Source organism: Tauraco erythrolophus, chromosome 25 (assembly GCF_009769465.1).
Source record: "Tauraco erythrolophus isolate bTauEry1 chromosome 25, bTauEry1.pri, whole genome shotgun sequence".
Taxonomy (NCBI): Eukaryota; Metazoa; Chordata; class Aves; order Musophagiformes; family Musophagidae; genus Tauraco; species Tauraco erythrolophus.
In genome coordinates, this window is record NC_141489.1 from 2,471,536 (window position 1) to 2,484,262 (window position 12,727).

Consider the following 12,727-nt stretch of genomic DNA (forward strand, 5'->3'; position numbering starts at 1 on the left):
TAAAAGAACACGATTTAATTGCTACCAGTTTTAAAAGGTCCTATAAATGTAATTGGTATTTTAATACAAGTTATCAAATCATACAGCTTCTTACCCTAAACATATTTTAAAACAAACGAGGTAGTCATATTTAACATTTTAATGATCAATTTCCTTATTATTGATAAAGGTTTAACTATCACATGAAGGGAATTGCATTTGTAATAGCCCCAAAAAAGGCTGTAAACTGTTTAACAAACTATAAAACGCCATAAAGCCGGGGATGTTGTTGTTGTTTATACCGCACTACATAAAAGCCGTTAGGATTTTACGAGTTCGTTCCTCTACTGCTATAAACCAGAGGTTTCGATTGGACCCGTCCGCATTACAGCGAGATGTTGAGGTGTCAATATTGAATTAAAATGATTATAGTTTTTCATATATAACATTGACTTCTTGCGTCTCTCCCGCAGTCCCCCCCCCCCGCCCCTCTCCGCCTCCTCCCCCGCCGAGGACTTGTTCAAGATGCGGTCGGGGATGATTGCGAACTAAAAGTATTGTGTCGCTTATCACATCCAGAACAGAACCTTTATGGTCAGTAACTGATGGCTGTTCCCTACCTCACCCCTCCTCAATAACTTCCTTCTTTTTATTTTATTTTTGTTTTTTTTTCGTGATATTTCTAATGAAAAATGGGGAGAAGAGGGGGGTGGGGTAAGGGAAAGAGGAGAGAGGCTTTCTGTTTTATTGGCATTTGGTAACAACGGAGCAAACTTACCCCTAAGATGCCAACGCTGCAATTTTCCACCATCTAAACACACAGGGGGTAGATTTTGAAATTCATTTATCGCAGTCAGCAAATATTACCGAGACGTATTTCAGCTAATAACGACACCAAACCCTCCCAACGCAAACCCTGCCCCAGCCTGCCCGGCACCTCCGACGCCCCTCCAAGCCCCTCGCAATACCAGCTATATTTTCCAGTCCTTCAATAGGAGTTAAAGACATTCTTTTTAACCTCTCTCTCTCTTTTTTTTTTTTTTTTTCCTTTGCCACGGGTAGATTTCTGCTGCTTCCCATTGCATCCGTCTGCGGTTTGGACACGAGAAAGGTGAATTAAAGACGGTTTCACTCGTGCCTGCCTGGAACTGAAGGACAGTTTTCAACCTCCACAAGATGGAAAAGAGGAAAAAGTTGAAATGTTTCGGTTAGTCTGCCTTGCCAGGGCTTTGGTAAAAAAAAATACTTGAATTAAAACTTGTAGTGGGAATAGGGAGAGAATTAAGAAAGACAGGAAGAAAGAGAGAGAGAGAAAGGAAGAAAACAAAGATACTAACGGAATAAAACTTTAAAACCATCCTTAGAGAAATAATTTAAGTAAATACGTTTCCTTTATTTTGTGTAGGGATAATTTCAGTCGAGTCTAAGAGCCTTTTCAAGTAATTATTGTTGTTGGAGTACTTGCAGTGGTATAATTAAGGTTTTTCCCCCCCCTAAAAGACAAGTTAACATTTTATTTTTCCCAACACTTTTATTGTCGATTGAGCAGATTTTGGTTTCATCTTTGAACATAAAACCCCAGAAATGGTGCACAGAAGTAAATAGAGCTTTGCAGCCTGGTGTGGGGATGCTCGATGGTAGAATTTTCAAGAAAGCAAGGGGGAAAAAAAAAAAAAAAGAATCGACTACAGTGTTTTTAGAAAAGAAGCTCTCTTCTTCTAGATGTATTTAGTGGCATCTTCCTACCTAGTGAAGTTCGTAAAGTAAAAAATAGCAGGAATTCCCCTTCATGCGTGGACCCCAAGAAGGCGGGAGTGAAGTTGTTCTTGGAAGTTAACATTTTTATCAAGTGCAGTAGAATTTTATGGTCGTGATGTGACGGTAACTCACCGATGCACCAGAAATCAATGGCTGATCTTAAATCATTTCTATACTGTACTCAGGTTCCTGATGAAAGGAAAATGTTTCTATTATAAGAAAAAACAAGTGGGGATGTGTGTGTGTCTGTGAGAGAGAAGATAATTTATAAATACCCAGTGGAGGAAAGATTTATTAGGAATTCACAAGGAAAAAAAGAAGAACCCCAAATCCTTTCCTAAGTAAACCTTAACTTTTCACTACTCTGCATTTTACTGAATGCACACGGGCAGCGTTTTTTCTTTTTTTTTTTTTCCCATCTATTCCTGTTTACATTTGGATCTCATTTTACAGCATTTAAACAGAGTCTTGAGATGCTTAAACTTTGCTTTTCAAAGCAACATATCGCATCCTGTTCTGTTGCGTGCACCAGTTTAATTTGTTACATTCTTCCCCAGAATGCAGCTTATTGAGGAACGGGCGTATTTTCTGGTGCAACTTGGGAGAAACGTTTATTCAGAAAATACCTGTTTACGTGAAAGAAAACCAATATTGAAATTGTTGCCACCGTTCCTTTCTATATTATTTGCAGCTGAAGGACTGGAACGTCTCAATTATTTTTGTCTTGTAATTTAGAGGAAACAAAGGCCAAAATAAGAGTGAACTAACGGAGTTAAAAGTTCACATTTTTTGCTGCTGCTGCATCAGTGGAGTATTTATACGTATCACAAAACGTGGTGAGTTAATAGCATTTTGTATTAATTTACTGTTTTGTAAGCATTTAAAAAAAAATCCAAACATATTAAGTGAAGACCTTGGGCAAGGAGCAGTAGCACTACCAAAAGACGAAGCAACTATACCAAAACCGACCAGTTCAACTTCTAAAAAGGCGATACTGTGTTTGTGTTTTTTCGGCGATGGCTCTGGATCTGAAACATATAAAATAAAGAGCCGAGAAAGCGCAGATGAGCCTAAGAACTAAGGTAAAGAGCCAGGGAAAAATGTCCGGGTTCTGTGTGCGCCTTTCTCCCCGAAATCTTGGAGCCACTCTCTTTCCCACTCCTGCCGACGTCAATCTTCGGTTTGGAGATAATTAAACTGTCCTCCCACCTCCATCCCAACTAGCAGAAAACAAAAAACGGTGGATTTTTTTTTCTCTCTCCTTTCAACGAACATCGAAAATAGATGCATGTCCCACCTCTCACCGCATCCCAGCACAGAGCCTCCAGATTAACTCTTTTTTTTTTTCTTTCCCCCCTGCCTCACATAATTTACCCTCGCAGGGAAAAATAGATGTAACCTATAAAATCGGCAAAACAGCTACGATTAACCCTATATTTTATGCCTCGGGATTACTCACGCTCGCCAGCAAACAGCCCGGTGGCTGCCGCTAATGAAATCAAGGTGTTACGCGGAGCCCCGCGGCCGAGCGCGGGAGACGCGCGTCTAGCGTGGAGCAAGGGCGCCACCTCGCGGCGCCGCGCGGAGCTGCAGCCTGCGCAGGGGGGTGCGCAAAGGGAAGGAGGGGGGGGATCTCCTTGGAGGGGCAGAGAAAAAGGAGGAGGTCCCCGCTCGGACCTGGGGAGATAAAACCAGTCAAAAACGAGGGGAGGTGAGGGGGGGGAAAGAGGGAGAAAAGGTAAAATCGAGTTATTCCTCCGCGCCCACAGCGCTGAAGTTTTACGCGCGGAAAGCTGCAGCATCCAATCACTCTACCCGGCAATAAAAAGAGGGGGGGGAAAAACTGGGTTTGCTTTTGAAAACCACTATTGTTTCAAATCCCGAGACTAAACAATTGGTCATTCTGCTCTGGAGGGGGAAGGCCAGAGCTGTAAACCGATAAAGAGCTTCCCAAGCCCAGACGTCTCGCCAGAACTTCGAGTGTGGGGGTGCCTCTGTGTGTGTGTGTGTGTGTTGTTGTTGTCGTGTGCGTGGCTCAGCATTCTGGCAGCCTGGAATTGCTCTAAAGGAAAAAGGAAAAAAAAAAAAAAAAGAAAAAAAAAAGAACAAAGGGAATCATCCAAAGCGCTGGATTTTCACGGCATCTGCAAGAGAAGAATAAATTAGCAAAAGTCCCTCCCCACCTTTTCTCTCCCTCTCTCCCCCCACTCTTTATTTTTTAACTACCCCCTCCCTTAGGAAAAAAAAAAAAAAAATGGGAGGGGAACTTCTTATGTGACTGAAGCAGAAATAAGAGCATTTACACGTTGGGTTTCCCCACATTCCCAAGTCGTTGTAGTAATTTAGGAGTTCCTGAAAGTTTTCTTGCACTGTTTGCTTTACAGCCGTTTAGTTCCTTAACCTTCAGAAATTTATACCCTATAAAGTTTTATAGCGGTCATATTCTTTTATTGCAGCACACTGCACTGAATTTTCCTTTTTTTTATGACAAGTTACTTCCCTTTCTCTCTCTTCCCTCAGTAAGCTCCAAATATCTTTCTTCTTCTTTTGTTTTCTTTTCAGAGCTGCCCCAAAGAAAGGATTTTTTTTTTAAAGAAGTGAAATATTGCCCTTTAGAGCGCCCATTATGTTAAAAATTAGTGGAAAGAGATTCTTGGTTATATTTCTCACTACCTGCTTCCTGCAGGGCTGAGCAGGTCTTAGGGTTTGTTTGTTTTTTTTAAATATAGAGATAGAAACACTTTCCAAGCGCTTGTATTTCTTCATGAGCAATAAAACGTCAAACGAATTTAGAGAGGGAATTATAGGAACCTCTCATTGAGCCCTTGGAAAAAGGAACCGCGTGTCAAATCCGAGGTGACGCCAAGCAGGGAAAGCGGGGTGGGGTTCCTCACTGTTTGTTTTGGGATTCCAGTTTTTCTTTAGCAGTTTTCCTTGGGCGCTAAGGGAATAAACCGAAGAAAAGTCAAATAAAGGCAGTCCGTTCTGCGCCTTTACTTCTGGTCCCCTAAGGCTGGTGCAGGAATGCCAAGATGAAACCCTCAAAACCAAACAAATAAACAAGTAAACAAGCAAACAAACAAGCAACCACCGGTAAATGTAACCGGAAATTAAAGATATCCCATTTTAAAATAAAAAATTAAAAAAAATATATTTAGAAACGTAGCAAGTTTGCATGGGACCAAGTAAGCACTTGCTACACCGGAGAGGAATGATTTCCATTTGTCTGTGGACTTTTTTTTTTTTTTTTTAACTTAAGCAAAAATTGATTCTTATAATACACGTAACGAGACACTAAAGAACGCAGGAAAACAATGAAAATATTTCTGAAATTTTAGATGAAGCAGTATAACACAATGACATATAGGTGCTGTTGTTCTAAAATCGATTTTTATTCTGGAGCATTAAACATCTCTGGAAAATACATCCGGGCCGATGCTACAGAAAACAGCTTCTCCAACATTTTTTTAAGTAAGCATATTTCCTAATAAAATGAACTAACATTTTTAATTCTATTTAAAAAGAACCTTATATTGTCGTCTTAAAAATATCCGCTCTTTACCACAATTCTAAGGAAATTGAAAAACATTTCTAAATCCTAGTGACCGATGGGTTGCAAACATCAATTAAGTCACGGATGCGCTTCTGAAAAATATAGTAATGAGGATTTAGACAAGTCCATACTCTGTTGGAGAGACGAGGAATATATCAATCCAGCACGAAGCAGACTTGAAATTCATCCATCCTTGAGAAGAATCAAACAAAGCTGAAAATTTTGACTGCCCAGCCTAAACACAGCTAAATCACCTTTTTCGACTCACTATCTTTTTTTTCTTTTTTTTTTTCTTTTTTCTTTTTTTTTTTTTTTAATAAATCCGGATTTAGAGGAACGATCCTGCTGCCACCAACTTCTTTCCCCCCAGCTCAAAATGTCCCCGAAACAAGTTTTCATAATTAAGTTTCGAGGAAGGAGACTTGGGGGGTTGACACAGGGCGAAGTTTGGTTACATTTAACTCCCGCCGGCAACAGAACAGTTAAATTTTGAAGCCCCAAAGGAGCTACTTCACGACGGAAAGTTTTACACGAGAAAGTCTAGGCATTAAAAAAAACAACAAACCAACAAAACCAACAAACCAACCAACTTTCTGAGGAACGGTCTCAAGCATTTAAGGTCTGGTTTCTGGTCGAGTGGGACTTTTTAAAAATTTTTTTTTTAACCCTTTTCAAGAGGAATCGAAGTGGTGGAAATTTCAGCGCACCGAGGGGCAGCTACTTGATTCTTATCTCTGCATCATGGGGCGGGGGAACAAAAAAAAAAAAAAGCAGGAACACTTTCCAAAAACGCAAATCTGCCTATCGCTTCTTCCCAGAGCAACCTCTGCTCGGCAGATAAAAGTGATCTCACAAAACCTGACGCTGAGGATACGCTTCTGAAATCAGATTTGCACCGGTTCGTGCAGATATAGAGCAGAAATAAATGTTTTTTCTCTACTTTTTTCCCCCCACCTTACTAAAACGAGCCACCTTACGCTCGCCTGGTTCCTAGAAAGCCTCCTGGCAGCTAAATATACAGATTTGCACACGAAGAAAACGAGAGAGGTTTATTTCGATATTTTCCATCCACTATCGACTGCAGAACTCTTCGCATACTTAAAAAGCCACAGTAGAAACAGAAAACGAGCTTCAACATTCACAGAAACACAACCACAAACACAGTTTACAATACCCACCATATAATCAACTGGTACTAAATCCCCCCCCCCAGACCCACCCCACCCCACCCCCGACCACCCCTCCCCTTCCCAAAACAAAGTTAAGTCTTACAGAGATAAAGGGAAACCCGTCCCGCCCGGGCGGGTTGGAGAAACCTCCAGCAGATCTGTCAGAGGAGAAATCAGCTCCGGCCGGTCTGGCATGAGACCAGCAAGGTCTATATTTGTTATTTTAAAGGCTTCTTCGGAATGAGGATGGAAGGGGGATGAGGGTGCAGCACGGAGCCATCGCATCCCCCGGTGCCACCCGCCGGACGAAGCTCCATCCCCGGGGAGGCGGCGGGCCCCGACCCCGGCGTGGCACCGGGCCCCGGAGGAAAGCGGGTGGGAATGGGAGAAGATGCCGGGAGCTCGCTTCAGGCAGAAGAAAAAAAAAAAAAAAAACACCACAACAACAACTCAAACCACCCCACCCCAATAAAACCCCGCCGACATTCAAGTATTAAAAGCATCTCAGCAAACAGGAGGGGGAAGAAATACACGCAGGGAAGGGTTGGCACTTTATCTCTGCAACTGCCTACTGCTTTAGGAAAAGCCAGTTCACAATAAATTATAAATATGCTAGCACTAAGAACACAACCTTCCCCTCACTTATAGCTCTACTAAGGTAGTTTTTTAACTAGAAAATCCCATTCTTCCTCTCCTCTAAAAGTTAGGAATAAGTTGGCAGGGGTTCTTCCGCCCCTTTTTCTCCTAAATAATTTACAATGCGGCTCTGAGAGTGCCCCCCACACACTCTCTCGCCTCCCTCCCCGTCTTTTCTCCTCTTCCAAGTGACCCAGTACAAAACTAGCAGATGAGGAGGTTTGCCTGTAAAGATCCTACTAAAGTTTCAGGTCAAAGTCACATATCTGCCATGGCACGATTCGAATATAAAATCCCGCACAATAAAACAAACTCAAAAAAAAAAGAGAAGGGGTAAAAAAAAAAAAAAAGAGAGAAACCCAGCGCAGTTGGGAGTTGGGCTGTCATTAACCGACTACTCCGGTATAAAGTTGGAGAATTGAAAATGATTTGTTGCGTGCAATTAAACTCAAGTCTTACGAATGTGTCTGTCTTGCAGTAGTTTAATTAAATCGTCTGGTTCCTTGGCCACCTCAACGTGTGTGAGTGTGTGAGTGTGTGTGTGCGCCGGGGTGTTGTGAATGTTGTAGGCAATCATTGTCCTTACGTGGATAAAGAAAGACAAGGAGGTTTGGGGGTTTGGGCCAGGGTTGTTTGTGGCCGGTTGTGTTTGCCGTCCTGCTTTTCATGGAGAAAATGCAAGCAGGGAAAGCTGCTGCTCAGACAGGAGCCTGTGTCTGTTACACCGTAGGGAGAAGAAAAGGGAAAGGGAAAAAAAAAATAGAGAAAGAAAACAAGAGAACAGAAACAAAACCCAGCATGTGTCCCCAAAAAGGAGCTGCAGTTTTGGCTAAGTTGCCTCCTATGTGGCAATCCTAGGAAGATAAAGAACAAAAAAGCAACATCTCGCATGCAAAGGTGGAGATGGGGAACGGGGAGGTTTTCCCCCTCGTGTCTGGGGGATTTGGCAGCACTACAGTGGGGGTGCGCGGCCGTGGAGACTGGGAGCTGGGAGGGCGAAAGGGAGGGAGGGAGGGGGGGGGATATGCTGCTTTTCTGGTTTTTCATTCTTTGCCCTGTTCCTTGTTCATTTTCTTCATTTTCATCCTTCGGTTCTGAAACCAGATTTTGACTTGTCTCTCACTCAGGTTGAGGAGTCTGGCCACTTCGTGTCTACGGTCCCTCGTCAGGTACATATTGAATAAAAACTCCTTCTCTAGTTCCAGGGTCTGGTATTTGGTGTAAGGGCATCGTTTTTTCCTGGAGGAGCGGGCGTGAAGCCAGCTGGCAGCTGGGTTGGCTGAAAGAAAAGCAGCGAGATCAATACGGTGCAGCTTGAGTGTTTCTCAGAAGGTTTTAATCATGCCATCAAATATTAAGATTATACGTACGCATATGCACGCCCGGGTGAAAAATGCTCCCTGCCACAGGAGCCAGCAGCAGAGGCCATATGAAAATCATACGGGATAGTCAGGAGGAGCAGATGGAGGCGGGGGGGGGGTGGGGGGGGCGATCCCGAAATACCGCCACACACGCACCCCATCCTCCCGAGTAGGGGGGCCCCGGGACCCCCGGCCCGCGGGTCTGTGCTGTCTGTACGCACAGATTGGTGCCCGCGCACACGCACCCGCGCCTCTGCACACGCGTGTCCCCGTGCCCAGCCGTGCCTGCGCGCACACGTATGTTTGGGTGCACACGTGCCCCTGGCAGAGCTCCCCCCACTTTTCCCCAGCTCCATCTATGCCAAGCAAACACCCACATGCACTTATAGATTTGCGTAACGCTTGTTTGCACGCTGTGCACGTTATACACAAAGAATCCAGTGCAAAAATTATATATTTTTTTCTTTCTTTTTTTTTTTTTCCAGAGGTGTTTTCCCACGTGTCTACAGATTTACTCCTATAGACACATGGCGCAGGAAAAGAGCAGGGAGAGGAGGTCTGGAGAAGTTTTACATAAATCCTGTCCTTTTTTTTTTTTTTTTTTTTTTTGGCTATGTGGCAAGAAACGGTCTCGATACAATAAACATCCTCCGAGGGCTGGATGGACTCTGCTGCCGGAGATCTGGACAGTGTTACCCGGAGACAGGGACATTCGCAGGGCTGCAAATGCAGCCAAAAATAAATAACAGGCTGCCCGTCACCCTCGCGTGTGGGAGAAGTTACGTGGGAACCTTTTGTAAAAAGGACATTTCAGGAATTAGTCTATTCAAGGAGGACGAGGGGGGGGACGGCGGGGAGGAGGGGGGAAGAAAACAACATTTTGGGAGCAGAAACCACCCTCCCAGACACGATGGTGGTGAAGGTCGCACCCGAAGGTGAAGTGGATTTAGGGTGAATAATAGAGCATTTACTAATCACATGCAAATATTAGGTGACCGTCGGGTAACTGAGAGGCGGGAAAGAGTGAAATGAAGGGTTATAGACAGACCACGTATTTCTATTTTATTTCCTTTGCCTCCTCTGAAATTATGACTGAAGCCATAAACCCTTACACCAATTAAATGGACCATTATAAATATATACATACACACGCGCGCGCCATCAGAACGTTTCCTCTACGTAAAATGAAATATATTGAATATTTTTAAAAAAATAATCCGGTTAATCTTCCCCTGTAAGTACTGCCTCTTACAAATTTGCACGGCTATTTCCTTAATGTAATTGACTTGATCTAATATGCAGAATTAAATATTAAAGAGGAAGAAAGCTGTTAATAATTGATACTGTTAATCCTCCTACCCATCCTTTAATGGCAATGGAGGGTTCTGCTTCATAACAGATTTTTTATTCGGTTCGGTTTTATTTTTTGGTCATGTCTTGGATCGTTAAAATGTAAGATAATTTAAACGCGAACGTTGCTTTATCTACTCACTGTACACAAATCCCTCAACAGGAAAGCGAATGGGAAGAGGTTCTGGCACATTTTTTCTTTTAAATCCAGCAAATAAATTAAGAGATCCCTGCGCCATACACAGGGCGGAGATTCATTATTGCGAAATACTTTCAAAAATTGAAAGAGTCAGGGAAATTGGTGGGAGTACTTTCGGCAAAACAGCTCCGTCTTCCAGCCCTGGCAGACTCTCAACATCAGCCCAAATTAAACTATTATTTAAAACAAAATACGCGTCGTAACCACATGCCATAGAAACCACACAGCATCCTCTTCGCGCGGGTCCCTGCACTTACTTATAACTTAATAACATTTTCTTGGACAAGATTTTTATATATTCAATTTCAGGGACATTGAGCACAGAACCTGGGTATTTAATTCTCTCAAATCATTCACCTCACGGTTGCAGTTTGTTCTGGATCTCTGCCCAGTACAATAGAACAGGAGTTTCTTTTTGTGTGTGTGTGAGTGTGTGTGTGCCCGTGCGTCTGTGTGCAAGTCAAATGACTGGGGGGTGGTGGTGGCAAAAAAGTCGCCGTAACATCCTGCACACGAAGGGGAGGAAATCATGAGGGGCGAGAATATACTGTATTTTTGATCGTACGGTTGCAATGGTTTTAATCTTTGTTGCTGTTTCACGTTGAGGGGGGGGAAAAAAATAAAAATGACCGTGTCAGTGCGTCCTGCACAGGCTCGGAGGAGTTACATCCTCGGCGGGGGCTGCTCCTCTGCCAGTTTGGAAAACTTCGGCTTTCACTGCAAAATATTTGCCGTGGGGGTGAAGCCAAGTCTCTCCCTTCGCCTCCTGCTCGAGCCTGAGCCCCGGTTTACCTTTCAGATGGAAACCAGGTACCCACCGGCTCGGCACCAGGGGAAGATACTGGTTCTTTCTTACTCAAAAGCCATTGCACTACTCTTATTATCACCATTATTATAATAATCACCATCATAATTATTATTAATAGTATTATTAATAGCATTATTGATAGTTTTATTAGATATTTTCAAGGCGAATGATTTGTTTATTTCTGTATTTCAGGGAAAAAAAATAAAAACAACAAGCCAGCTCGCGGAAAAAGCACATGCTGAAGTTTAACTGTTTCCCCAGTCTGGCTACATTACAAATAAAAGCTAATTAAGTTGGAAGCGCACCCCCCCCTTCATTATTTTTTTTTTTTTAGCTAGGAAGGAGCGTGGCTGTGAAATATTCATACCCTGAACCGTTGCATTTAATAAACAAGCAATTAAAAAAAAAAAAACCACAAATAAACAAACAAACGCGAGGAATAATTAAAAAGACACCACCGCTACGAAGCCGAGGGGAGGTGAGGAGGGGAACGAGCCCGTCCCCGCGTCCGCCGGGGCACACCGGAGCGGCGGGCACGGAAAAGCCCCCGCTGCTGCTTACTTCCCCCCACGTGAACTTTTCCTCCGCAATTTCTCCTCTTTCCCCCCTTCTTCTCCCTCTTCTCCCCCCACCGCCGCCCTCCGCTCCCCTTTCCCTACCTTTCTCCCCGGCATTCACTGGCTCCCCCCGTCCTTCCCGTCCCTTCCCGTCCCTTCCCTTCCCCACCGCCCGCACCCGCGCAGATTTACTCCCGCTTACTAAAGTGGTCTCTGCTGCCGGAGCCCCCGCTCTGCAGGCAAGAGGAAGAGCCGCTCCGGCTTTTGTCCGCTCTGGACTCTGCTTAAGCTCAGAGACGACGCTCATTTTTATTTTTATTATTATTTACCGGCAGAGACAATGCCACCCCTCTCCCCTCCCCACCTCTCCCCGTAGGTTGGCATCAGCAAGCTGAGACTTTTCTTTAAGCCCTGATTTTAAACTTTACGCAGCATTGTCCCCTTTTATTGCACCTCCTCCAGCTTTTATACTGTTTACTTCCTCACTTTTATAACTTACTTTGATCTGTCCTGTCTTTGTCTTCGCTTCCTTCACAAACTTTATTGTCCTCGAAGCTGGGCCTTTGATTGGAAACGATCCCTTCCCTTGCAGCAGAAGTTTCTAAATTGTACTCCTGTGTTCCCTGTTTATGGACATCCCCGGGACGGCCCAGCAGCGGCTCTGCCTTAACAGACCCCTGCCCGGGGAGGTTCTCTGCTCTGGGTACTGGATCCAGCCAGCTCCGTAGATACCTGCTATCAGATGGGACGCTTTGATGTTGAATATATGGATGGTAGACGGCAGGAAGGGTACCAGAAGAATGTGGATTCAAAGGAGTCCAGGAGGCGCTGAAAACTGGAGGTTTTGGCTGAAAACTACAGGAGGGGAATTCTAGATGCTCATTGTGCCCAGCTTGCCTGGAACTCGTATATTGCCCAGATGAAAATTTAGCTGAAGGCGAGTCTTCGCTTTCATGACTTATAATAGAGTCGACATAATAATTGCTGAGAGTCCCAGAAATGGACATTCTCAGACATCATACAAAGCACGGTTCAATGAAGGGAAAAAAAATATATAGGACAGATCTAGATTTGTACTCTACCCCCTTCTCCAACTTCCCAGCCAACAAAGTACAGTTGGGCTGCTGTGTTGTGAGCTCCCAGCAAAATGATTGGTCAAACTTTTTTCGTGTGCCTGATAAAGCGTCAGTCTCGGCGTAAATCAATCGAAGCCGAGGGGGCTGCGCTGCGCTGTCATCCGCCTTTGCATTCCATATCAAGGATGGATTGTTTTATGTTTATGCAATGTTGCAAAACGTCGGGAGTTTCGAAAAGCCACCAAACGGGCAGAGCTGAGGCTAATATCCCTTCCTAGATT

At 44.0% G+C, this 12,727-nt stretch overlaps 1 protein-coding gene across 1 annotated transcript; it reads right to left on the minus strand.

Moving 5' to 3' along the window:
- Positions 1-8,138: 8,138 nt before the first annotated feature.
- HOXB9 (homeobox B9) lies at positions 8,139-12,377 on the minus strand. Its single transcript, XM_086626636.1, has 2 exons — positions 11,870-12,377; positions 8,139-8,374 (listed from the first exon to the last, which is right to left on the minus strand). Exons 1-2 carry the CDS (start codon positions 12,375-12,377, stop codon positions 8,139-8,141), a joined length of 744 nt encoding a protein of 247 aa, XP_086482762.1.
- Between the last annotated feature and the right edge of the window lie 350 nt (positions 12,378-12,727).

Bases quoted from the DNA above. Each gene is read 5' to 3' on its own strand.
- HOXB9 (XM_086626636.1), bottom strand. From the start codon at position 12,377: ATGTCCATTTCTGGGACTCTCAGCAATTATTATGTCGACTCTATTATA. The intron at 8,375-11,869 runs GTAAGTTATAAA...CTTTTCTTTCAG, and splicing joins CAAAGACAGGACAGATCAAA to CCAACCCAGCTGCCAGCTGG.